The sequence below is a fragment of the Watersipora subatra genome, chromosome 1, assembly GCF_963576615.1.
Source record: "Watersipora subatra chromosome 1, tzWatSuba1.1, whole genome shotgun sequence".
NCBI lineage: Eukaryota > Metazoa > Bryozoa > Gymnolaemata > Cheilostomatida > Watersiporidae > Watersipora > Watersipora subatra.
In genome coordinates this window covers 51,059,699-51,087,436 of record NC_088708.1, presented here as the reverse complement: position 1 = coordinate 51,087,436, position 27,738 = coordinate 51,059,699, and the positions used below count along the sequence as shown (strand labels likewise).

The 27,738-nt window shown below is 36.2% G+C and overlaps 3 protein-coding genes across 3 annotated transcripts in view; 1 reads left to right on the top strand and 2 right to left on the bottom strand.

Moving 5' to 3' along the window:
• Positions 1 to 71: 71 nt before the first annotated feature.
• Positions 72 to 22,145, bottom strand: LOC137385930 (ubiquitin thioesterase zranb1-B-like). Its single transcript, XM_068072550.1, has 8 exons — positions 22,093 to 22,145; positions 19,643 to 20,805; positions 19,392 to 19,463; positions 15,852 to 16,050; positions 14,874 to 14,992; positions 8,715 to 8,840; positions 787 to 1,013; positions 72 to 678 (listed from the first exon to the last, which is right to left on the bottom strand). The coding sequence occupies exons 2-8, from the start codon at positions 20,793 to 20,795 to the stop codon at positions 430 to 432; spliced, it is 2,145 nt and encodes a 714-aa protein (XP_067928651.1). The 5' UTR covers positions 20,796 to 20,805; positions 22,093 to 22,145; the 3' UTR covers positions 72 to 429.
• A 389-nt stretch (positions 22,146 to 22,534) lies between these two features.
• Positions 22,535 to 26,775, top strand: LOC137385991 (NADH dehydrogenase [ubiquinone] 1 alpha subcomplex subunit 5-like). Its single transcript, XM_068072633.1, has 4 exons — positions 22,535 to 22,753; positions 25,782 to 25,943; positions 26,046 to 26,111; positions 26,489 to 26,775. The coding sequence occupies exons 1-4, from the start codon at positions 22,733 to 22,735 to the stop codon at positions 26,588 to 26,590; spliced, it is 351 nt and encodes a 116-aa protein (XP_067928734.1). The 5' UTR covers positions 22,535 to 22,732; the 3' UTR covers positions 26,591 to 26,775.
• An 80-nt stretch (positions 26,776 to 26,855) lies between these two features.
• The window catches only part of LOC137385989 (voltage-dependent calcium channel subunit alpha-2/delta-3-like), a 43,730-nt gene continuing 42,847 nt past the window's right edge, over positions 26,856 to 27,738 (bottom strand). The window contains exon 30 of the mRNA XM_068072631.1: positions 26,856 to 27,265. Coding sequence (XP_067928732.1) covers positions 27,173 to 27,265 — 93 coding nt within the window. The 3' untranslated portion in view covers positions 26,856 to 27,172. The remainder of the gene's footprint in view (positions 27,266 to 27,738) is intronic.

Sequence of the window (27,738 nt, the reverse complement as noted above, 5' to 3'; positions counted from 1 at the left end):
ATTTTTTTAATGAATGACCGCATATTAAGGCCTTGAGTTTTTATGTTCTATTTTAGGCAAATCCATGCATCTTGTGTCACAAATTTTATTTTCAAAAAATAATTATCACGAAATACATAAAAACAATTTGTAAAGGTACCATTGTGGATGGCATATACTCAGGTTAACAATTACAAGAATTATCTCCTTTCTCAAATGAGAACCGATATAGAATATACATATATTTATCTGGACTAGTTAAAACATGGCTCCTCAACTAAAGGAACAGTTGAGGAGTACTATTCACTTGGAGCTAAGAGGTTGCATCAGTTAGTAGGAAGCTCGATGCATTTGATTGCAGTGGCTTCCTGAGGAACAGACTCTTCCTGACTTACTTAAGTTGTTTGGACACATGTTAGTGGCTGGGGGTACTGAAGTATAAACGCAGTCTTATGAGCATATCTGTTCATCATCCAAGTCCTCACTGCAGAGGTGAGGTGTACCCCTACGACTTTTACCTCGGCGACCCATTCCAGCAGCCGCCATTGCTTGTGAGAGGTGCCGGTACCTGTCCATCCACTCCTCAGTCATTTGCTTTACTAGTGGTGGCTGTCGACCGAGCTGCTGCTCTGCGCAGAATATACCAGCCACATCACCGCAATTCAGCCACTCCTGGAGAATGTCCCTTTCACGTTTGATCTGTAAAACCATTCTATGAACAGCACATTCAAGAGCTACAGGGCTGGGCAGTGCTGTAACTTATGACAGTATAATACCGAAGGGAAGCGTAATAAAGGATAATCTGACCTGTGATTGAGTCAGAAAATGAAGCGGCAAAGGAATGCCATCCTTGTCAATGAGAGGTAAGTAAAATCTCTTTTCTTCTTTGTTATCTGGCATGGCTCCAGCACCTATATTCTTGTCCAGGTCTGTCTCCATGGGAACCAATGCTGAGAAATGGCCCCTCGTGTAGCCCAGTGATATAGGCGATTTCCAACAGAAGCTGGAGTCCCACAAGAATGGTATGTACACTCCTGTAACACAGTTGCGTGAAACATGACGATTCGCAAAATTTTCATTTACAATTCATACAGATACATATCCAGCACCTAAGAAGCAGCAGGTACAAAGCTGTCTTTAATGCTGGCAAAGTACTTGTGTGTACTCAAACTACAACAACACCTCAGGATTTTGATTACATCGATATGTCTATCTAAACGAAAACCTAGTTGATGCAGCCATACACCAAAAAAAGGTTAAAACCTCTGTCCAGTGAGAACCCCAAAAATTTGCACTGTGAATACTAATAAAAATGTAAACCACGGATTTCTAAAGATGTCACAAAACGTCCAAATAGCAAGTCATATTCTAGCTTGATTTATCTTCACCTCAATCCATACTAAACATGAGAGCCCTGACAAATGACCCATTGCACCCATTGCGTTCACTCGTATTATAATCAGCCATACACTCATTTAACTAGGACCACTACTAGCCATTATTATTGCTCATGCATATTCACGCAGTGACAAGTGCATTGCGCTCAAGTGTCATTCAGACTGTTGGTCAAGCCTTACCAATGGACTGACGATAAAGACCTTTAATACCACAGAGGGCAGGGCATTTCCTGAACAGTAATCACAGTCTATTGGTCTGGGATGCAGCAATAAAACACATACACTGTTTACTTATACATAATAGCTTCTTTCTTGCCTAGGGGTATGTTCAGTGGAAAATGAAATGTTTCCGACACTAAAGCGCATCTAGAAGACCACAAAGAGCTGAATATAGCAACGGTTAGGCAAGTCTCAATCATTTATTCATGGGTGTACAAGATTTACTATACTATATGCATGTTGAAACATGGCAAACGCAGCGATGAAATCAAGTAGAACGGCCTGCCACAGTGTTTGACAATAGAGATTCACCAGGCGTTACACGCGTGATGACACCATGAAAGACGAGAGTGATTTGGAAATAGTTATAGGCTCAGCTAACAGACATACCTACTATTAAATGCAATACAAAAGAATGATAATCGACGACGGGAAACAGACAGAAAACAAACGTAAAAATGTGTTCTTACTTGTGATTATATACAACCAAACAGAGTGTCTAGTAATGTATAAGTTAGTAAAATGTGACTGTAAAGTCTTGTTGTAACCTGAGGTCTGCAAAAACCTGCATACTGATCAACAAAATCACGAAATTTTCAAAATCGATGTAAGAATTTGATGTCAACCCGAGACAAACCAACCATTCTAGCTAAGTATAGCAGCGACTTAATCTTAGCCAAACACTCCATCAACAAGAGAAAGTCCATATAATGTGAAAATATTTGATGTTGCAACAATTGCTACCTAACATCGCAATGTTGATTCAAGATGAAGAGCATCAACAATAGACTGTAAGGGTCCGTGAGAGTGCTATTAGCGCAGTTAGCTCACATGATATTTGCTTCTTACAGGAAAGCCTACTGATAAAACTTTAAACAACAAAAGCTAGGCAGTCTGTACACAAATCCGACATTCGCCTTAATTTGAGACAATGAAATTTATTGGAAATGGGTCAAGGTAAAATTCATATTTTGAGTTTCAAATGAAAAACTGCAGTAGCGTAGACGCTTCTACAACGTAAATAATCCATTCACATTATAGAGAAATTATATTATATGAATAGTAAAATACATGTAATTGTCTAATCCATTCCAAAATCATCCTCAACTTTTTAATTTGTTGGCTATGTTGTAACTACAGTCCGTATTACTGGTTCACTTGTTTTATGGTTCACGATTGCGGTAGTTTTACAATAATTAAGCACATTTTTGACCTCCATTTACAATGATTTGTTTATTTTTCTAGACAGCAAGGTCTATTCTCCAAAGGAAAACTAATAAATATTTTGTGTCTATAAAAAGTAAAATAAAAATATATTTTCACTATAATAAGAGCGGTGTGTACCTATCCGTCGTCTGTCTCTAGGGGAGTCAAGATTAGGATAGGAGATATCTTTCGACAATACTCCAACTCGTGACATTCAGATTGGTAGACCGACGCTGTAACACCTGTGCCAATCGATTGAGCTCAGAATTCAAGTATTAACTTTTGCTAACCCATTGATAGCATTGCTATTTCAACTACTACACATGCCCGAAACATATTTAGCACTTCATGTCATTCGAGAAAGTCGATCCCTATTAGAGCTGTTTATAAAGGTTGGTAAGCATATTTAGTTTATAACCCAATACTAACTTTGCAGTATCAATGAGGAATGTATAGGTATAAAGTGTGATAATCAATAAGATTTTATGAACACGAGCGCTTATAATATTGTTATTCAGGTTTCTGACACTTGACATGGGAATGTGTCGTCGGTATATTTCTGAAATAAAGTAATTGCAACAAAAACTATTGTATTTTGTTTATACCTCTGTACCATCTTAGAGGCATTCTATTGTATTTCATCAACAAATGAATATTTTCTCAAAAGACATGAAGATTTTGAGGTGAATGTTTTCGTATTTTATAAACTCACTAACTGGATGCCTGGTGTTGCACGGGTAATAAAAAGTTTTTGGGCAAAAAATTTACTTTTAATCAACATATTCAACATCAACATTTACCATTCTAACTTTTAAATCAAGGTGTTTGTTTATTTCTGTGTATTGTGCTATTTATGTTTACTGTGTTTATTTCTGTGTAATACATATCGTACCGGCTGCAGTGCCTACTACAGATCTATACTGATTGCAATAGTCTTGTTAGCTATATGAGTTTAAGAATTTTTCTTCACATATGGGCATGCATTTTTCTTCTGGTAAGGCACCATGGATTTTTTTTCTGGTATGGCTTTACACATAAAACTAGCTGCACTTTTTAATTAACATGAAGCCATGAAATATTGACCTGTATTACAAGTATGTGCCAAATTTATTTCATGTTGTAGCAAGTTGGACAGTGTAGTGTATTGAATAAATAGATGTCCGCAGAACTGGAGGTTGTGAGTTCAAATCCAGTTCACAGCGGATTTATCATTCTTAAAACTTTATCCTTTATCGCTATATCGACAGACAGAAGTATGAACAGAGGCACGAACAGAGGGATGGACAAACATTGAGATTTATATAGATTATTACTTATAAAATGAAAAAGTTAAAATCAAGTCATTTTGATACAAAGTTATTTTCTGTCAATCAATCGCTTCGGACTAAACAACCGGAGCATAAAAATAATGCCTAAAGGAAGCATGATGTCTCCGTAACCTTTTTCATTGGAAATTTATTGATCTGAGGGTTCATTGGTCTGATTTACTTGCTCTATTGTAGCTCTGAGATAATCTGTTGGACTAGGACAATCGCAGCTCAGAGGAGCGACCATATTAATTTCAAGTTTTTATTATATAAAAATAACCTTTGTTTTCTGATCTGGTTTAACTCATTCACTACCGAATTTATTTTTAGCTCTGACCAAAATCTTTTTTCTATTCACATAAATGTTAACATGACGTCCCTAAGTTTGTGATAATTTGAGAAAGAATGAAGATATACACTTCACTTAAAAAAAAGGTTGTTGAGAAGATACTCTATTAAAAATAGATAAAAATCTTAAATTAATTTCACTAAAAACGACAAAAATTTCACAAACTACTAACAATATTTTGCTAGCAATTTTGATAGTCATATTTTGACTGTCACCATAATATTTGGTTATTATTACAGTTTTTCACATGAAATAAAAGCACTAGAAGCGTCAGAATCACTTGCTACAGAGTTACTGGAGTCCCAATGGCTGAGAATGTTAGAAGCTTCTACAGCTGGAAGCGATCGTGGTATTCTTTTTTCATCCATGCTTTTTCCTTGGTGAACTTTCTGTTTAAAAATCAGTGTGAAATCGGAGCTGTTAGTGAGAGGCCTGCTGATTGGTCTATATCATTAGCAACAAGCTTGTTTTCATGGAGATCAGATCTTATTGGACCATTAGAAAAGTAAAAGCTGAATAATTACCTATAAATGAACTAACGCGCTGTCTAAAAACCGATGTATCGGCTTCCGGCCGCAAAGAGAAGATAACCCCAGCCAATACATCGGCTTGCGGTAGTGAATGAACTGAAGCAATTTATATATTTATTAACCATTGCGTACAGAATATAAAGTAAGCCCTGAATGAATCAAAATGACAAACTGCAGAAAGCAAATCTTTGCAGCTTTCTTGGATACAGAAATAGCTCGCTCGCGCACCCAAGTTCACACAACTTTCTCTGTTGCTAGGAGCTATTGTTCAACCCATCTCAACATCAAGGATGATTTATAGAGAGAGGTGTATCATAGAAACCTGAAGAGTTTCTAAGGTAATATAATGCCAGAAAGATTTTTCTGTAGCATAACTATTTAGCCAGTTAGAAAGAAACAGTATTCATTCCATTATGATAAAAAGGAACAATGAAGTACAAAAAAATGTTGGCAACTATTTTCAACAAAAATTCTGTAGATGTACGGTTTCTACTGACAGGCAGTAGTCTTAATTCGACAATTTTGTGTTGAAATCAATGAAGACAAACTAGATCTGACATAACAGTCAGCGGAGCAATCATGTAGTAAGCAAGGTCATTCAGTTCAAGAGTTGCCTTTATATTGTCATACTCTTTTATAGACAAACCCCAATTCAAATTAACACTTGGTTCAGAGTAGACATTAGAAAAACACTTCCACTAAATTTTATTGTATCCTTATTCAAGATTTTTAACTGAAGTTCTTCTGCGAGTAACTAACAATAAATGATTTAATAGTGAGTACTGTTCCATTTGACTGTAACAGGAATCACCAGGTCGGCACAAAGTGATGGCATGTCAAAGATTCACTTTGTCGACTTTATGAAACGAGTTACTACTTCAAGGAATACTTGGTAGCAACAGCGGTTTTCCGACTATCAGAATCGCGTCGCTCTAGAGTTTCAGTAAACATTTACTGATAGGAAAAACAGCAATGTAGAAAATATTAAAACATACCATTAATGTTTGTTTTATTTTGGGAAAATAAACTGTGTTCTATAACATACCTTTGACACTAATTTTCAGTTATAAGATTAAACCATAACTGTCACATACAACTTTTATCGTAGTTTCTAGGTAAATCAGCCACGCTGATTCCGATTTTGTACTCCAAATAAAGATTGGTCCACTAACCTTCAAAGTCATTTCAGCTTTCTTAAAGCGTTTCAATATCATTTCGAAAACAACACAATCGGCATTACAAGCTCCGCCCATAAATACGTGACGAAACCTAGCTTTTTCAGAAACGGAAGTTAGAAATGTTTAGTCCGATTTAGAAGAATAGAGACGGGTGTCTTAAAACCCATTATTATCTAAATCCAGCCTGTAAAATAATCGCAGTCTTTTATGAAAGGTATATAAACTATTTAAAATTGCTCGTAGCTTGTTACATGATGTTTAAATAGGCTGGAAGCCGAGAAAAATGAGCTCAAAAAGCACGGTTTTATCACAAGCTGGCGTTATTATCGCGCTTTTGTAAATATGCAATGCTAAATAGCTTAGCTACCTTTCAGAAAAGACTGAGATTATTTTTAGGCTGAATTTAGATATTAATGGATTTTAAAACACCCATCTCTATTATTCTAAATCGGTCTGAACATCCCTACGTAACTTCTGTTCCTAAAAAGCTAGGTTACGGCACGTATTTATGGGTGGAGCTTGTTGTGCCGATCGTGTTGTTTTCGAGACCGATATTAAAACGCCGTAGAAAAGCCTTCATTACTCTGAAAGTTAGTAGACTAATCTTTATTTTGAGTACAAAATCGGAATCAGCGTGTCTGACTTACCTAGTAAATACGATAAAAGCTGTACGTGACAGTTATGGTCTAACTCGTTCCGCATTTTCTCCATTTATCAAAAGTGCAATAGTTTCCTATCACTGTGTCCAGCTATAGTGAATAAAATCTAGTAATGCAAAATCCGTATCGCAGAAGATTTGATCTCAGAACCTCCCATTCACAAGGTGACACGCTAACCCATTAAGCCACATGTCAAACACATGGCCCGCGGGCCACATGTGGCCCGCCACCTCATTTTATGTGGCCCGCGAGGGTTTAATTACTCATTCGCACGAGACTCATTCTCCCGTCTTTATAACGTTGCTAGGCACACACCAACGCGAGTTATCTTGCCTCTGAAATTTATCTATCCCTTGTGTTGTTATTTTTACATTACATAAGAATAATTTTTATTAGTCAGAAAAAAAATTTCTGGCAAATCAAACAAACGTACATATATGCCTCAATGATCTCTCTGGCAAAAGTTATAACTAAATCACTACGCCCATTTCGACATCTAATTGAACCGAAAATCATCGCTGTCACTTTAAAATTTATCGTTCGCGATCAATTTTTTTCGACTCCAGAAGTAAATATGCAGATTCAGAAGGGGTAAGACAGTGAAAGACTGCATAAATCAAATTGAAACATTATTTTTAATGTTTCAAAGTTTTTACTAACTTTTAATTTTGTCAATTTGAATCGTTACACTCGAATGAAAATGCACTTGTTAGGCTGTCAACCGTAGTCAGACAAAAGTTATCATTCAATCTCGATAGGATCATATTCATTCTTAGAGCTGCTCCTGAAGTCTGAAAAGTCAAGAACAGAGTTACTGAACATATTGTTATTGTTTGAAACATGTTTATGACAGTTTATTTGAGTTATATTGGGATGTAGATTTGCTATGCTTTGAAGATAATACTCGCGAGGAAAAATTCGAAATTAGTTTCGTGATTTTCATGTTCATGACTAACTGTACATGTATAAATAATATTCATAACTTTGTATTGTCTGTAATAAATTACTAATTTTAGTCAAACACTGTATATTTTGTAATTTCTTTGGTGCAAGTCTAACTTTGTTTCAGCAAATAATTTTTTGATTTTTTGCTGCTTACATATTGATTTTGTGTTGCTGCTGTTGCAATTATTTAGTGTTTGCAGATTTAATGTGTGTATGCCAACAAATTCATGTTCTTAGCAGCTCACAATTTTTGATTTTATTGAAAGTATGCCCATGTTGATGGGTATTGTGTAACTTTTCTGATTTTTTTCGAAAACAAGTGTTCTGCATGTTTTGCTGTGCAACTGTTCTGTTTGCAACGTTAAGCAATAAAGTCAGAGTTATTTAATATCAAAGACTAGTTTAAGTTATTTTACATTATTCGATTACATTTCATTACAATTATAAGTTACATCTGGCCCTTTGAGGACAGCCATTACGCTGATGTGGCCCTCGGTGAAAATGAGTTTGACACCCCTGCATTAAGCTACACAAGATGTAATGGATTCATTGGGTGATATGAGTCATTATTTGGGTTAAAATACGCATAGCGGCTCTGCGTTGCGCACAATGTCACTAAAGCTTGCTCACACGGTGCCCATTAGTATGTTTAGCAATACGGATACCAGTTTACTCAAATTAGCTAATGGCAACTGCATTACCTGCCACTGTTTATAAACTGTTTTTTAATACTTGTGCAATGCTGTGCATTTGGCTTGTTATATATAAAATCAAAACAATCAGTAATAGTTTTTATTTTTACTTCTAATGAAAGTGTAAGCTGTCAATGCATAGGCTTGGAGGTGAAGGTCGTGAAAGAACCTAATTTTTTAAAGAATTGACTACAAACTGACTGCGTCTCGCAATGATCTAGTGTTAACCATTCATGAGACTATCCACACTGACCTTGAAACTTAGCTAGGTCGATAGACTCTCCTCGGAAGGTTTTGACATACTTGACTCCATACACAATGATTGGCCGGCGCAATATGTGTGCAAGGGCAAATATATGCATCTGTTCCAGAGCTGATCCTACAAATGAAGCAACCCAAAAATTGAACTGTCAAACCGTCAGAAACATGCCACGAGAGACACAGTAAAAGGGGCTGATGCGTGATACACTGTACACACGCTCCCCGCTCGACAGAAAGGTAATTAGCTCAATTCCCTTGAGCGTATCATCCACACCGTGTCAGACCAGTAAGTACACTCTAGAGAATATGGCTATGGTATTTTCCTTTACGTGGTAATAATGGATGGGGAGGGGGCATTGGTAGTAGCAGCCGTCCTCATGCTCTCTATTTTGTCCTTCAACAAACTAATAAAGTCTCTCAACTATATCCTGTAAGAGGTTTGTTTGCACAGTTAGATAAGTGTAACTACTGCATCTTGCTACTACAGTTTATGCCAGACGACCCAGCGCGAGTCAGCCGCTGGCAGCACGGTGCTCATAGGCAATCACCTGTAACCTGGGCTATAATACGTACATATATGCTGTGAGACATTCTCTACAGCCACCCTATCACTAGTAAACATCCACCCTAATTACGTTAGATGCTATCTTGTCTTAACAGCTCCTGGAAATCTTCCAGAGAAAAATCTGTTCATAGCAGGCCTTGGAATACAGGCTAATAGGCTTGGAATATAGGATAGTAGGCTTGGAATACAGGCTAGTAGGTCAAGCGTCGGGCATTACAAATAATAATGGGCACCTGATGGACATTGCCCAACATGAGATGAGTGTGTTTCTAATGCTGACTAATGGTTGCTTGACGGTGACTGGTAAAAAATGTGAAATCAGGACTATTATCATAGAAAATATTCACATCCTGACCAGTTGAGATGTAAGTCCTTGCTCATGCTGATAGTGGTTAAAACTACCATAATTCATGTATTATCCAAAATTACCTGAATTAAAAGGTTATCTTGCACTAACTGCGACAACAAAGATTTTCTCATATAATTAATCTCAACTAAGATTTTTAATATGTTAAGTGCTGGAACACAAAAGGTTTCAAATGCAATTTAATCGAACTTATTGGTACAAAAGGCGCTAGTGGTACAAGTAGAGTAAATTTGAAAATGTAAAAAAATTCACTGAAGGGCCATCATGTGAATTCATCACAAGGTAGTCTCTATTGGTCCAACACTGTAGAAGAGAAGGTCCTAGCTAGCTGTCCTTTTATATTTACGCAAATGTATACACGCACCCGTCAGTAGCACATGCAGAGAGGTGCATAAGCACACCCACCAGCCAAGATTTAGCCAGGGTTATGCTAAATGAGGAAATGGTTAGTTATAATTACTGATTATATCAGCATACGCTAAGACCTTCAGTCAGAACACTGGACATACACTCCATCAGCATCACAAACAGCAATGGATCTAATTGGATTACATAAATGCCTTCACACTAACTGCCTAGCATGATATAGCAAAACCTGCAATGGAGAGCTTACTCGCCTGGGCCAACAACATCGGATGGAATGACAGTTGTGTATAGAGTAGTGCTGGGCACGAGTACTTCTTGGTCAACGGGTTTAGACCCGCCCCCTTCTGTTCGGGTTTTTCGAGTATCGGGTAGCTAGTAGTGCTAGGCTCGGGTATTTCTTTGCCTACGGGTTTTTCGGGTATCGGGTTTGTTGATATGGATTTTATGTTTAAATTTTCTAAACAGATATATCTTCAAATTTACAAAGCAATTATATTTCTTTTTAATTTATTTATCATTTTTCAGTTTTTATTGACTGACATTCGTACTCGCAGCGTTAACAGGTGGATTGTTAAACAGTCAAGATAGTCTGGGGCTACAGAGCATTTTCGTGTCAACAGGTGGCAAAAGATAGGGTCTATGGTAGCTTAATACTTAAGCATGTTCTATGTACCTCTCTGACTTTTTGTAGATGGTGCTCTAAATATCATAAAAAACTTTACATTATCGGCTTTTTCCGTTAGTAAGGCTTGTTGGTTTAGTAAAACTTGGTTATAAGAATTATGTAATCCATAATAGCTAGCTGTGGTAATCAATTTAAACAGAGTTATTAAATGTTCACTGCTACTATCAACGCTGATAGCTGTTTCTAACAAGGCGATAGCGGAAACAGACTAAGAACCTATGTGTTATCGGTGATAGCGAACACGCGCCGTATTAAAAATGGCATAGATTTGTTTACGAAGCCGAGTTGGCTAATTGCGCAAATAAAATTTGATGTAAGTATTTCTTCTCACCTTTTAATGACAAGTAATCACTGATTGACTGCAATATTTCTAGTAGGCATAGTAAATAAGGTATGATATATTTTATTCTATCTATTAAATTAAAGACTCGTTAAACCTCATTGTCATGCCTCCTTAGCAAAAATGACACAGAAATGCCCTGTGGTCCCAGACTAAGAGCGCAGGGTGCAATAGACCGAGTTTTTGTTAACACTACCCGACGGATCCGTGTACCAAAACCCGAACTTGAAAGTCAAAACCCGAACCCGAAGGACCGGAATACCCGAAATCTCTATTACCCGATACTCGAGAGAAGATAAACCCGCGAGTTCAACGAGTATTACTACCCGTGCCCAGCACTAGTATAGAGACACGATTATGTAGTCTAATGTAGCTAGAGAACAGTATGTACAGCAAGCTAGTCCACAATAAAGCTAGTAAACAACAGAAGTAAGTACAGTGCACCCTCGAGATACGATTACCCTGATATACGATTTTTTCACCTTACGAAGTCAAACATTGCGATATCTTCACCTCGCTATACGAATTTTATTTCACCATACGAATTTGAGAGAAGTTTCGCCCGAGTTAAAATTTGGCCGTCGGTGTGCTCATAACACACGTCGAAATAAAAAAGACACCGAAATATAGTTTGCCGAAAACATTCTTAGAACGTTTAGAAGAGACACGATGATCGACTTCTCTCATGTACGCGTGGAAAATTTCGTGTAAAATACACAAGCGAGAGCAAATATTCATTCGTAGCATTATTATAGCTTTGACTATAAACTTTTAAGTCAGCACACGTATATAACTACAACTATCTACATTTAATTCGTTATCTATGGAATCTGACACCGATACAAACGTTACAAAACAAAGGAAAAATGATTTCTATGTCAATAAAGTTGGATGTCATAAGTAAGAGGAAAGACCCGTATTATTAACATTGTCAAGGAATATGATCGCAACCAATCAGCATTTGCAATTATTATTAAAACAAGAACTCCATTAAAGCAAGCACAAGAAAGAGCTTCTGACTGACGATTTGAATGAGCTAGGTCATGCACGCGATCAGCATTCAAAAGGAGTAACCATTTAGTAAAGGCGAGGATGTAGAAGATACTGAAAATCCCACATTCGCAGAAATATTTCAGGTGTTTAATTTACAGATGTGGACTGGTACATTAAAACAATGCATGTATAATATATATTATTTATCTCTTGTGTGGCATGTTTTTCATATTTTATTCATTTTATTTGTTTCTTTTTGATTTTATGTTATATTTTCTTGTTTAACCATGTCGTTGCATATGGGCTTGTTATCTTCTACGTGAATACAATTCATCGTATGCATGTATGTATGTATGTATGTATGTATGTATGTATGTATGTATGTATGTATGTATGTATGTATGCAACTCATATAACTAGCTACTCAAGATAGTTGACGCATCCACATCACTTTCTGAAACTTGCTAAAGCCTTGTCCCCTCATAGGGTATAAATACGTACAAACTTTGTATGTATGGTTACATTGATTCTTGTGCACATTTCATACAAGACAAACTACTGTACCACATTCTCTGGATCCTTTTATAAGCGCTAGCTAGCGATTTTCTGCATTGCACCATCAATGTTTTCGTAGAAAAATTGGACAGGAATGGACAACTTCTTTTAGCGTGCTAAGAAATTCCAATTCATTACGTTTTAAATTTATTTTCAAGTGTACAGCACCATAATTAGCATGATACGTTTTTGCCTCCTCTCTGCTTTACCCGCTACATGTACCAGCTAAAGCCACGTTACTCCAAAGGTATGTACGTCCAGTATAGAAAATATAATTTTTTTTTCGGTAGCCATTAAATGGTCAAGTGTGCGAGAGGCCACTTTCTATAACTGCATCGCTCGGCATTATTGATTTAGGTTGAAAAAGGTTTCAACCAGATAGGCTAAAGTTTATAGTGAAAGTGAAGATAGCCTGATAGGAACTGCTGAAGGATAAAATTTTGTGATAAAAAGTTGAAATTCAGTAAAATAGTTCAAAATACATACTAAAACTTAGTTTTAAGTGTAGGCTTAGCAAGCTAAACTTACTTGAAGTGAATTCAAAGTTTATGTTATGCGTACCTTTTGAAGGAAAGAACTCCTTACCGTACGTACTACATTTGGTACACACATTATAATTTTGCGTTTTATTGCAGATCATAACCATTAAAATACACTAAATACAATACAGTTACTGTAAGTAACTATAATTACTAAAGATAACATACTATGTTGTTGCTAATTGTCAATATGTACACATTTTTATAAAAAAGAATAGACGATTTTGACCAGGGGGTGTTTGCATTGTATAATTACAATGGTCTCTATACCCCGATATACGATTTTTTCACCATACGATGCCAACCCTGGAACGGATTAACATCGTATCTCGAGGGTGCACTGTACTATACACAACCAGTGTTGAAACGAAAGTGTATATATGGGCCGCGGTCACAGAAACCATGGTTAAGTCGCAAATCACGAAGTTGAGTTATCCGACCTTAAAGTTGCACTAACTGAATTTATAATATTGGTAACGATTTTTGTAACACGTGCATCTGGACCAATCAAAAAGTGATCTTTCTGAATCTGAAGTCAGTTTAGCCAATAGAAGTATTTAATCTTCAGAAACCCCCCTTAAAACCGTTGCTATGCTAAACAGGAAGTACTGAAAAATGGCGTCCGATAAATATAATCATTTCTTTTTTGCCGATTTTAAAGATAACTTTGACATTTTGGACACTTATATGAGTACTTTGGTATTCCAACTGATGTCAAAAGCAGTGAAAGTAAAGGGAATTACGATGCTATTTTCCTAACGATTCTTCAAGATTATTACAATATCTAATTGTAAAAATAATTATTCGATTTTATAAGAATATCAGATTTAATTATAAGAATAATTATTCGAATTTACAAGATCAAAGCATATAGTGACCGATGGTGTGCAATATGTTTCTGTTGTTATTTTTCTAAAGATTTTGTTGATGATTTGGCTGTGCCCAATATCGCGATACTGCCAAACCGTTTTTAAAATCTGTAAAATTAAGTAATACATTTTCTAATAAATATACAGTTATTTTATGACAACCAGCTAAAATCTGTTTAGATTTTTAAATTCAGCATAATTTTTTGATAGAAATACAGAAATCTAGATAAATAGAACAACTTCTTGATATTGGTTGCTATGACGTTTTGAAATGTAAACAAAATTGTGCATTGATTTTCGTTTCTCAAACTTTAACGCCAGTTTTCTCGGAACTATGTTTTCGCACTAATGGTAAACGTGCATTCAGTTTTTTGACCATAAAATCTGCTGTAATTAAGCTAAAAACAAAATTTTTTTTGTAAAATAACTGCGAGAATTTTCTCCTTCTGCTAATTTAGATAACTCTAAAACTTATAATTCCGACTTAACCATGGTTTCTGTGATCATGACACATATATGCAACTTTTTTGCCACAAGTGGTTATATTGGAGTGATCACTGGTGTTTTGGCTTGTAAAACGTTGTCTAAATCGTCATTGCTGCCTGAGCTCTCCACCTGAGTGGGTAGAGGTGGACATAGCCTTATTGAATAAAAAATGTCTAATCGCAGTAAAAAACATCATGATCTGCCATTGGCATTAAAACAGATCGATTATCACTGATTATTTAAGCACAATTAAAACAACATCCTATTTGAGATTTTTGTCACCGACAATTCGAAACAGCCCGGCGTAAAGGAACCCTAGGTAACCAAGAGTGACATCGGCACGGACAACAAAACACACAGAAAGACTAAGTGAGACAACGCAGTACCTGGCTGCCTGGCTAGACTAAGAATGTATGACCAGTCCTGGTCCCACTGCTCTTCCTCCAGAGAAAACTGGTACATCTCAGCCTGCCTGTTTTCATACTCTTTCCATCGAGGGTAGAACCTGCAGTAAACACAGTGCCTACTATTACAATAAATTAAATATACTTTACATTGTAGTCTCAGCCTAAGGGTAAGGTGTAACTTACAGCTGCATGTTGTACTCGCTCATACAGATAGGCTGTACATTGTAGAAAAATACATTTCCATTTGTAGCAGTGATATGAAATTCTGGCAGTCTCCATACTAATAGTAGGAAATTAACCTGCAGTTACCTGTCAGACTATGGCTGATGGACATATTTTTATACTGATTATGGACAAAACAAAATTGACAAGCACACGCCATACTACTTGAATAAACGTATAGTATAACCTTATGACACCTCTGGTATTGGCTACGAGCAAGGCGCCACCTGCATACACATGTCATACTATTTTGGCAGCTATACAACTTTTTAACCTAACTACAGACTATGTACAATGCAGAGTCACAAATCATACTAACTGGGCAACAAGGACTACAAACTACATCCTTGTGTCAAAGACAACCTACAGGAAGGTGTAATTCTAGCTACGGTATTGATGTGGTGTGTGGGCACATGTGAAGTGACTAGTAATAGCTGGAGTGTATCATAGAGACACGGGTCATAGCAGTTATGACTAGGCTGTAAGCCACACATAATTCCACGTGTAATAATAAACACGTGTAATTCCAGCAATGACACGAGTATAACCACTGATACTAAAAGAATGCATAAGGAAAACATGAACATTTCCAACATCTCATAGCAAAAGACCCTAATGTCACAAAGGCAAAGTTGTTCACGCTGTACATCCATCAGCTTCACAGGACATGCTAGATTATACACAAAAAGCGGTCTTTCTCTTATCTGAATATTGTTCAAACAATCCACGACATACGTTCGTTCTCCTTCAGACAAGCTGTCAAACAGAGATAGCCTTAGAGTATTGTCCTTGTCAAAAACTCCCCATGTAGCCTGCAACACCGAGTCTAGCAAGCAATCCCCCGAGCTACGGTTCCAGAGAGCATAGAGCCGACTGCCGTATGTCTCACACAACTCGAGGCTCCAGTTTATGGTAGACTCTTCAATTTCCAACTCTGCGAGATAAAAACATGCTTCTGGTAAACTATACATCATGGTAACCCCAAATAAGCAGAACGTCCAGGGTGATGCATACAATTTTGAGAAGAACTTTAATGAATATGCCATGATTATTGATTAGACCACGTAGTTGAAAAACCGGTGCATGAGTAGGACAACTGATACCCAGGAGGAAATAAACATAGTAAATATTATATAAGATCTATTATTATCATCCATTCAGTCCGTGAGAAGGACATTAGTTTCACACAAGTTCCAACATTACCATTGGAACATAGAATGACCTGATGTGTGCCCACTAGTAGGTCTCTGGACAACAGTAACTGTGAACATCATACAAACCATTCTTTCAATTTTAAAAGAGCACCATGAATGACATTGAGCTATTTCACCCTAAATGTTAGGTACTACAGGTAGATACGCCTCAGCTTGTATTCTACTGAAATAGTTGGGTACTACAGGTAGATACGCCTTAGCTTGTATTCTACTGAAATAGTTGGGTACCGCAGGTAGATGCGCCTTAGCTTGTATTCTACCGAAATAGTTGGGTACTGCAGGTAGATATGCCTTAGCTTGTATTCTACTGAAATAGTTGGGTACTACAGGTAGATGCGCCTTAGCTTGTATTCTACTGAAATAGTTGGGTACTGCAGGTAGATATGCCTTAGCTTGTATTTTACTGAAATAGTTAGGTACAGCGGGTCGATTCTACCAAAATAAAACGGCCATTTATTTTGGTGACTAGCAATTTTGTCTTTCAATGAACTACAAGTAGAAAGCCTGGAGATGCCCTGGACTTCTTTCATATTCAATCAGGTAGCCAGCAGATGGCTGCTTAAGAAGCTGGTTCTCTATAACCTTATGGAGTTTTGAAACCAAATATATTTAGTACCCTGGTGGAAGGCACCGAGCATATTCGTGTAGAGTTTGGAGGAAATCAGACCAAAAACGTTGAAATGCATAGCGTTTATGCGAACCAACACATACGCATAATGATAGACGGGGATTATTAATTTTATTTATTATGATTTATTTTATTTATTAAGATTATAAATAAAAGATGGCAAGTGTAGTGAAACTACCTTAGAACCTAAGCAGCAATGGCTTGACTATTTCAGCAATCACTAAGAGTAATAAAAACATTTATCTCATATGGCCTACTGAGATTTAGTGACTGCAACACTTCCTGTAACAGTACTTATCTATTCTATCACCCACTATTGAACAAGGTATGCTAATGATCTATACAATCGTGCAGTTGGCGCACATCGACTTTCTGAGTTAGCAAGAACTTCCAATATTACTGACAGGGTCGCCTCAGGGTATGTGATGACTCACTTTAAATGACGGAACCTGCAGGTATCTGCTAAGGAACACAACAGGACATCTTATCAGCAGCCGTCATTTTTCAGCAAATCAAAGAAAACCACACAATACCAACATCATTGTATCTTTACGCATAGTTGACTAGCCTGCATAATTCAATAGAAATCAATAAAGCTAAGCAGTTGGGTTGAGAGACTATCAATAAGTTATACGCTGGTCATTCACACATGGATGAATGAGTAATACGCCATGTACCGCTAGTAGCAGTCTAGTCTCGGGACTGCATCTACCTGCACTATAGGCAGGCCATTACTGGCACCTCACATCCTCACCGTTAATCACCTTACTCATCGAGTAAACCCATAAATTGGCTATTCACACGCCTCAGACTGAAAGTGAACTAGCAAGGATACCCTACTATGTGATTTAACAGTGGCATTTGCCAACAACAGCTTATCTAACATTGTCCATAGCCCATTCCTTTGTTCACTTATCATCTTATGGGGAGTCCCAGGGAGTTGTTATAGGCAATCCCACTATTTGATCAAAGGGTACTGAGAAAACCAAATCAACCGTTAGGAGCTAGTCGATGGCATGAACGAATTAATATAATCTCTAGCGCAATGTTGAATATTCCCTCAGGGTTGGCATGCTAGAGTTATGCGCGAGCGGATACACAGTCCTACTTTTCTAGCGAACAAAGAGTTTGAAAATACAAGAGGTTGAGAAACTATGGAAATCCTACGAATGGAGCATTTCAAATGTGAATGTTCGCTAAAGTGTCCTGCGTCCTAATATCACACTGGCTCAATCATAACACCGCTTTATCTTGGCGAATAAAATTTCCATCAACTTTCGGACTAACAAATTTACATTATAACTAGTATATGTATTTACATTATAACTAAAATATTTACGTTATAACTAAAATATTTACGTTATAACTAGTATATTTTGAAATACTGAAATATATTGGAATGCAAATGTTATTTTAACAAATTAATTACAAACAGCAATAAGAAGACAAATGATTGGAAATAGCTATAGCAAAAACTTTAGATAACTCCAATCTCAAACCAAGTGAACTGAAAGGATTTGATTATCTGATCATCTAATCTGATTGGCTAATAAAAACAACCTGATTCAACATGAAAATATGTACTGGATGCAATTAAGATGCTATGAGGTGACTGCAAATGCTTTATTCTGCTTTAAATTTGTTTTGAAACAAATGCTCAAATAACAAATGATTGGCGAGTCTTTCTCGTGATATACACTAAAAAAGGTATTACCATATATATATGAAGCCATTGTGCTTATAGCAATAAAAAATGTTAGAAAAACAACTGGTCTACTTTTATTGTTTTACTATTATTTGGAACAGCACAGTTACCTGTAACAGCACTGTTACCTGTAACAATACCGTTACCTGTAACAACACCGTTACCTGTAACAACACCGTTACCTGTAACAACACCATAACCTGTAACAACACCGTTACCTGTAACAATACCGTTACCTGTAACAACACCGTTACCTGTAACAACACCGTTACCTGTAACAACACCGTTACCTGTAACAACACTGTTTTGGGGCTAACATACATAAGATTTCCAATATCTAACATTTAAACAAATGGTAATAGTCGAATTAATAACTTGTAAAAAATTTTGAAACGGGAAATTCAATTAAATGCTTGGGTAGTAATTTTACTGCCATAACATGCTTGATGGTAAGCTTATAAAATCGTTCTACACAAGTATATGCTCAGGTATTTACGGGTCAACTATAGTCAGAGACTGAAATTTATTGAAGTCAATTGTGACGCTCCTAGATATTACTTCCCCAATACGACTTTAGTAGATATTACTTATTACTATTATTACATATTAATAATATTAAACATATTAATATCACCGATATTATTGGTAGATGTTGTCCTGTAAAAATAATCGCCATTTCAGATCAGATAGAAAACTGAAATAATCAAATCTTCCTCTTATTTACCTACCTCGTTGGACGTCTTGATCCAATATATCTCTAAGTAACTGTTTTTCTATAGATGGCAATAAATCCTCAATATCTGTAAAATAATTCATTTTCTAGAGATTAAAAAGTGAATCAATATTGAATGGAACTAGGTACCAAAATCTCTAATTGTGTTCAAGTTGGCTCTGAGATGCGATTTAATTACATTAGTCCAATAAAGGAACATCTTCATGAAACAGAAAACACAAATAGCAGTTGATAGAATTCACTCACCTCCAGGTAAAGCAAAAGTAACACATTCTGTGAAAAAAAAACAGGGAAAATTGCCTTTCCTCTGTCGAAGAGAACAAGCAACAGTTCTGAGTATCTCATTTGCTAGATCGGGACAAGTATGGGGTGGTAACCGCTTCTTAGTTTGGCTAGTTACACTGGCTGTGAGCAAAAGGGTTATGATGTCTTCCCTCTGTGATTGAAGGGCAATGTGAAGCAACGTAGCTCCTTTCTTAAATTTTTTGCCATCTCCGACAAGACTAGCCTCTTCGGAAGAAAGCTGTCGGGCAACATCACCTCCACATGTCAAAAAAGCATCAACAGCCATTCGATCACCATCATATATGCCTAGACATGCCTTTAACCATAGCCAGTCGATTTCTGACAGCTTTCCATGAATCCGCTGCAGAGCATGATTATGATCTATCTTTTTGCTTGATTTTTTGGAAGGAATGCTAGCGGCAGCACCGCGTGGTGAGTTTGGAGGAGAATATTGATGACTCGATACGGGACTAAGACTACATGATTGACTAAGATCCTTGATACTTGGACTTCGTTGATTACCGCAAAGTACACAGCGATTAGATTTGGGCCAATTTTCATAAGTACATACGATGCAACACCACTTATTTTGATAGTTTTTAAAGATTGATGATACATATGATCGATTGCGATCATTATTTGAATCAGAATTTCCCGAGCTTCCTGGCGAATTCCGTTTATTAGAAGCAGCCTGATTGTCATTAGGTGATGCACAGTTCACCCCCATTTGAGAGCTAGGTGAATATACCTCTGCCTGTTGATCATCATTGACATTGTTTGTGTTGATAGTCAATGGCTCAAGAATCATTGCTATACTGCTAGATGAATCTGTGCTAGGTTTACGTGTCAAGCATACGGTGCACTTCTTAGCTTTCAGATAGTTTAAATATGTGCACTTTGGACACGCCCATTTGTTTGTATCCACATTTCGTCTTTGAACCGATTGATTGTTGTCATTGAGTGAAGCCACCTGATAGATATCGGGGCATTGAGGGCTCTCTGTAATAAACTTTGGAGGACGCTGAGCTGAACAAATAGTGCATTTTTTTGCTGTATCCCAGTTTTGATAGGTGCAGTATTCACAATCCCACTTTGGTTTTGTCTCATCAGCCATTTCAAGTTCACTAAAAAGTGATGTAAAACGACATGTCCAACAGAACAACAAAGTATAATAGATACAGATATTCCTCATTATTTCTTTCAATAAAATATTCCCATTTGCCAAATAGCAACTTTTAAAGTTCATCCCACAGAGCAGTGTAAAAAATATAAAACAATTTTTGCAAATCGATGTGATTGTGTAAGACGATGACATACCTGCCAACTCTCACGCATTGGGCACGAGACTCACGCAATTGCCCCATGCCTCACGCAATCGCCCCATGCCTCATGCAATTGCCCCATGCCTCACGCAATTGCCCCATGCCTCACGCAATTGCCCCATGCCTCACGCAATTGTCCCATGCCTCATGCATCTCAAGCCCGTTTTACGCAATTGCCCCTTTTACCCAATCAAACTTTTTTTTTGCCTCAATCTTCAAGTAGTAATCATATACATAGACTGAAACATAACTCAGCCTAATGCTGGAATCTAGGTAAATCATAGTATTAACCAAATTTTTACTTCTGAGGCACTTTCTCAAGGCCCCTGGGGCTAATTACAAGTGTACTATTACTATCGAGTAAGTACATACTTACTACTAATAAACAACTATGTATAAACATATTTGTGGCATTCTCATCTATCAATAATCTCTCTACGACATGTGGTTTCCATACGCAGTTATATTATCTTTCGTTGTGGTGTTTTTATACGCTATGAAAATTTACCCCACCTATCAAATCCTCGCGTTTTCATTGCATCCAAAATAGACTCTCACTCCTTTTTCCACTCCACGGTTGGCAGGTATGGACGATGACCAACTCTACTCACGAATGCTAGCAGGAAAAACACCTCACAACTATTACGATATGCAAGCCATAGGCTAAATAAGATATTTGACACTGGTCGCCACCGTAGTTGCCTAAAATGTGACCAATAGTCTAAATACGATGAAATACTCTATCAGTAAATTAAGATATCGCTATCTACTGCTATCCATACTCTAATGAAATTTAATCATATTTATACTTAAACAAAAGATTAAAATAGAGTTACACAGTAATAAATCAAAAATTATATCACCTCCACTAGTGAATAACTAAAAATATTTACATCAAAGGCATCGATCCGTCAAATTATAAAAATATATACATGAGCATAAAAATAAGCAAATAGTTGATGATTATTATTACAGCTGACGCTCTTTCTTTTTCCTGTAACAGCCATAATTTTAATACACGATATTACGCATATTTCATGTCTTTTAAATTTTGAAACAACCACTAAGGTTTGTGTGTAAAATATTTACCTCTAGCATATTAGGAGATGCTCAGGCAACATATCTACGCAAGTCAACTAGCTGTATTAATCTAAGGCTTAGACCGTTCATGAAACATATTCGGAAATATGTAGTTGTTATTAAGTTTTCATATAAGTACATCGATGAAACCTATGTCTTAAAACTTGGGCTAACCAAATATGTTAAATTTATACCTCCGCCAATAAGTTACATAAAACTACCCAGCTTTCGTATGATTTTGCGATGAGCTCTGTTTGAGTCTCAGACTAAACCGAAAACGACGAGACAACTCTGTATAAAACTTCAACTTATAGATGGGATAAAACGTTATATTTCGCCTATACTGTTGCCAAAACGAAACTTGTCCATAGACATAACAATCCGTGTTTTTGTGTAGCTCGTTTATGCCGGCTAATGTTGCCGTCTATGAGCGAACAATCCGATGTTTTTGATATGAATGTATTGGATTAGTTAACTTATCCGGAACATTATCATTGCTAGACTTAATTTGCAGCAGAAAAAGAATTCTGTACTGTTGGGCTTACTGTTTTTGTTCCGTGGAAACTTATTGGTAATACTGTAAACAGTACAACTTTACTGCTATCCTCGACCACAATACTACCTTATATTGTGGTAGTGTGCAGCTGAAATGGCAGGAGTAACCAAATTGGTTAGTAGTGATAGTAGGTAATACAGCGGTAAAGTTTCGTTACGCTCCTATGCGGTAGACATTTAGCAATATATGGTTGAATTGTACTTTTTGTTGCATCTGATTCAGAATTCAAAGCTAGAGAAACATTAACATGTAACCTTGCCAAACTTGAAAAACTATTTTCTTCGCGGCCTCCAGGTCTTCATATCTAATCTAAAATTTTCCCACTACACCCTTCTAGAAAGAAGGAAAGGTGTGGGAACTCTTTTATTACAAAAATTCTTTACTAAAAACCTCTCAGGTTTCGAGTTGTTCTCGGCCAAAAAGAATTAAAAAACGCATTTGTCCGGATTGTTGGCACAAACAGACCTGCTTTTTGTCGAGTGTTGTGGTGTTTGATAGTATTTTTAAAATCAGGGACCGTAAAGTTCCTTTCCACTGCTTTTAAATAAAATGCACACCTAATATCTTTTCGCCGTTTAGCTAAACTCTCGATCCCTGTATTTGTTCTTATTTCTGTAAAACTGACTTGCCCCTTTAGTTTAAAAATGAACCTTGAAGAAGTGTTCTGTATTTTCACAAATCTTTTGATATCTATTTTCATAAACGGGTCCCATACCGTGCAACCGTACTCTAAAAGTGGCCTCACCAAAGAAAAATAAGCAATCTGCCGAGTTTTTGTGTCAGCATGCTTTAAAACTCTCCTTAGCATATGTAATGTTCTATTAGCTCTGCTTATTATTTTTACACAGTGAATTTCCCATTTCAGGTTATTTTGCAACTCAATGCCAAGGTATGGATGTGAATCAACATTGTCTAAACGTTGGTCACATAAAAAATAACTTGCTTTTGAATTCGACTCTCCAACTGAAAGAACAGAACATTTAGAAACATTAAAAGTCAATTGCCACTCATTAGAATACTTTTGGAGTACCCTAAGGTCTTGTTGCAATACTGCTTTGTTGACGCGAGAATTAAATAAAAGAGTATCGTCAGCAAACAGTCAGCATTCTAACACCATAAGGTCTGGCAAGTCATTAACGTACAATAAAAAAAGAAGGGGTCCCATAACTGACCCTTGGGGCACTCCTGAGTTAATTGGACAAAATGGAGAGTTGGCATCTTCCACTATCTAAATATCGTTAGTTTGTGTTTACAGGCTATCGTGTACGTTAAACAATTTGCTTATTTTATAGATTTATTTTTCTTGCAGCTTGTAATTATTATTTATATAATTCTTTTATTACCTCGTATAGTGTAAGAGTTTGTACGAGTAGTGGGCTTTATAATTCAATAAGCACTTTTAGATTGGTTGACAACTCACCATACCAAAGAAGAATTTAGTATTAATCACTCAATTTGTAGTTAAACTTCCCAATACTGCCATTGAAGACTATTTTCCGCTCACTGTTCCAAGTTTAAAAACACTAGGCTACCATTATGCTCTTATTGTTTCTAACAAAATCAGGCAACTAACTGGATTTATTAAAAGCCATTATACAAAAGCCACAAAATATTTTGAAGAAATTTTAGGTGAAAAATTCTGTAGCATTTTCTGAAATAATTTCAATACTTTGGCCATGATATTTCTAAGAAATTTTGCTTGTGATAGTAACAATCTAGTCAAATAATTCCAAAACTACGTTTCAAATTGGTGTCTCTAACATTTTTGATGGCATAGAAGTCAATAAAAATCGGCTTTGTGATTTAGTCATGAGCAATGAAAAGTATATGGGATTGTTTCAATTGAAGAGTTTAGTGTGCCTAATAGCTTCCACTCTCTATGCCTTGAACATTGTTGTTGTACTGCGATAAAAAATCACATGGTTTGTGTTATATTTACTGTTCAAAAGACAAGACATGGTTGCAACGATCTATATAATACATATTCTTTAGGCAGAAAATGAAGTCAAAAACTAAATAAGTCAAAAAACAAGTATTTAGAAAGTAAAATAGATTTTATCTATTTAATATTTGTTGCATTCAAGCATTATTTGTGATAGATTCTTTTCTGAAAAGCACATATGCTGTACTATAAAAATATTGTGAAGACTTTGTCAGACTGCACTAGAATTTTATACGAAAAAGGACATACTTGTTGTTGCCAATTATAATAGGTACACAAAATAGTCCTTAGTCAAAACAATAGGATATTTAAACGATATAGCAAGTTACATTAGTACCTTGGTTCTCGAACACAATTCATTCTAGATTTTTGTTCGACGACTGAATTGTTTGAATACCCCATCAATTTCTCCATAAGAAAAAAGGGAGATCGCAATAATGCATTCTTAGACATAATATAATGTATATATTTCTACCAAAAATAATGAATTAGTACAGTATGTAAAACATACATGTATTTCAACTACTAACAGTAAATTGTAAAAAAAATGAGGTATGCCGTTTTTTAAACTTGGCTACTATCTCCTTTTTCAACTCAATCGGAGTCCTCGCGGTCTTCCTTTTTGCCTTCATTGCCAACTTTTTTGACATCCATGATTCATAAAAATTGATTACAAAGAGTATGAAATGAAGGTTTTGTACAATACACAAAAGTTAGTCAATCCTCATTCATGGGCTCAAACTGATGCTGCCAAGTTCTGGGCTCAAACCGATGCTGCCAAGTTCTGGGCTCAAACTGATGCTGCCAAGTTCTGGGCTCAAACTGATGCTGCCAAGTTCTGGGCTCAAACTAATGCTGCCAAGTTCTGGGCTCAAACTGATGCTGCCAAGTTCTGGGCTCAAACTGATGCTGCCAAGTTGACGCATAGTTGGCTGTACAAATTTCGAATCAAAATATTTTCAAATTTCTCACTCGAGTTCTGAATTGTTCGAGTATGAAAGTCTCAAGTTACTTTACTTTTAGGTTTTACAAAATTGTTTCACAAAATTACCAAACATTTTTAAACTTTCATTTTTAAGAACAGTCAAAGTACCAGTTATAAAATGTTCTTAGAAACCCCAACATAATTCAACTTTTAGGCTGTAGATGGTTTTTTTTTGGAGACCTTGAACAGTCTTAACTCTTTAGCTAATATTGCAGACAACATGCCTGACTGGTCTCAAAGTGGCGAAGCATCCACGGGCGAGTTTGCTCCACTACTATGATAGAATCCTTGCAGTAACCAGTAAGATGCCTAAAGAGGCAGCATATCGAGTTCACACGGAAGCTATTGTCAATACTAGACAGGCCATTGTTAATCAAGTAGGTAACCTATTATTGTAGTTTACTAAGTATCTATTATCTGTTTAAAAAACAGATGTTTTTTTTATATAGTATGAAATGTGTTACCAAAAATCTTTGTAGGAAAAAGATGTCAGTGTCATAGAAAGCAAGATTGGAGGTGGACAAATAGAAGAACTCATCTCGCAGGTTTGCTAATTACTTTCCATTAGAGATTACTAAATGACCGCTTCTAGTGTGATGTTTTTTTCCTTAGTACTGAGTATGTCTCTGTCGGTGAGGCTCCTTAGCTGAATGTTAATGGAGGGCAGAGGTGTTTTTTATTTGCCAGTAAGATGAACAAATTTAATCAAAATGTTTTACATGTTGAACAATTGTTATTGTCATCTAGCTTTTCAAATTCAAGTGAAGGATATTCTTGAACCAAAATTTTATCGATTGCCATTATATATATATATATATATATATATATATATATATATATACACATAGTGTGATATGAAAATACTTTAGTTGTCAATTATGCGCAGTGCAGTCTTATACCTTATTGTACTATTCTTACATAGGCAACCAAAGAGCTTTCACTTTCAAAAAAGATGCTGAGCTGGCAACCATGGGAACCTTTGGTAGAAAAGGCGCCAAAAGACCAATGGAAGTGGCCTCTGTGATTCTATCGGCTCTGTAGAGTTTGTATTTCCAATGACAGTGTTGTTTAGTGTAATGGTTGAATGGTTTTTTTGATTCGTCAACAAGGATGACATTATTTTTGTGTTCAAGTATCATGATGAGAATTTGTCTAAAGCACAAGCATTGTTATTTTATATAACAAATACAAGTCAATAAGATCGTGTGATGCCATTCTTTCAAGCTATATATCTATATGAAATTGCATAAATCATAGCAGAATGGGAAGATTCCATATGCGTGTCTAGATTGATCCACTGCTATGATTGATTTAATGAAAAGAACTCGTGACACAAATACTCTAATGAAGCAAAATATCAAGGTGAAATAAATTATGTAATATCTGAGAATGAAATTAGTTTATATCTTATTGACAATAATACATTCAGATTACGTAAAAAATTAGAGTGTAAATCAGCCCTAAACTTGAGTTCAATGAGTCAAGTTGGGGGGCCACTCATTTTTCATTAATTATGAAAGCAATGAAAAATAATCTTACACTATATACAGTGTGTGAAAATGGTGTGATGCTTTGTGTACCGATCTATGCACTGGATGCGTTATTATCACCTGTTTATCCAGTACACAATTGCTACTAGTAGAGTCACAGATGGTGTATACTTGAGGATGGTTGCACTGTTCGCACATGTCTTCAAATCCTACAACAGAAGTACTCATGCTTGATAGAATTTAATAGCTATTGTCACTCACAATGGTAAAAAATAAAAATCATGATGGCACTAGGTGAATGCCAGGCATGGCATGGGTAGTAAAAAAGTTTTTGTACAAAAAATTTATTTTTAATCAACATATGCAACATTCACCGCTCTAAATTTTATATGAAGGTGTATGTTTATTTCTGTGTGTGCCATAAGTTTAATTTAGTTTTTGCTTTATATACATTTACTATCTGAATGCCCTTCGTTGATGAGTATTAAAAAAACAGTTTATAAACATTACATTACTTTACCTCCTACATTACCTTCACATTACAGTACTTTCACACTACATTACCTGCAACTGTTTACAAGCTTGTTTGCATCCACCTACTGAGGCCAGCTGGTAACCGTTGCATATGCATATTTTAATTGATGTACATGTAATATCTTCACCGTTATTGTTAGCAATGCTC

What these genes read in the sequence shown, in the direction of transcription:
- LOC137385991 (XM_068072633.1), top strand. Translation starts at nt 22,733, where the DNA reads ATGGCAGGAGTAACCAAATTG. An exon ending in TGGCAGGAGTAACCAAATTG is followed by an intron (nt 22,754 to 25,781) that starts GTTAGTAGTGAT and finishes CTAATATTGCAG; the next exon opens with ACAACATGCCTGACTGGTCT. An exon ending in TAGAAGAACTCATCTCGCAG is followed by an intron (nt 26,112 to 26,488) that starts GTTTGCTAATTA and finishes ATTCTTACATAG; the next exon opens with GCAACCAAAGAGCTTTCACT.
- LOC137385930 (XM_068072550.1), bottom strand. Translation starts at nt 20,795, where the DNA reads ATGGCTGATGAGACAAAACCAAAGTGGGATTGTGAATACTGCACCTAT. An exon ending in TTGTCTGAAGGAGAACGAAC is followed by an intron (nt 14,993 to 15,851) that starts GTATGTCGTGGA and finishes TGTTTACTGCAG; the next exon opens with GTTCTACCCTCGATGGAAAG. An exon ending in CGACCTAGCTAAGTTTCAAG is followed by an intron (nt 1,014 to 8,714) that starts GTCAGTGTGGAT and finishes ACTGTGTTACAG; the next exon opens with GAGTGTACATACCATTCTTG.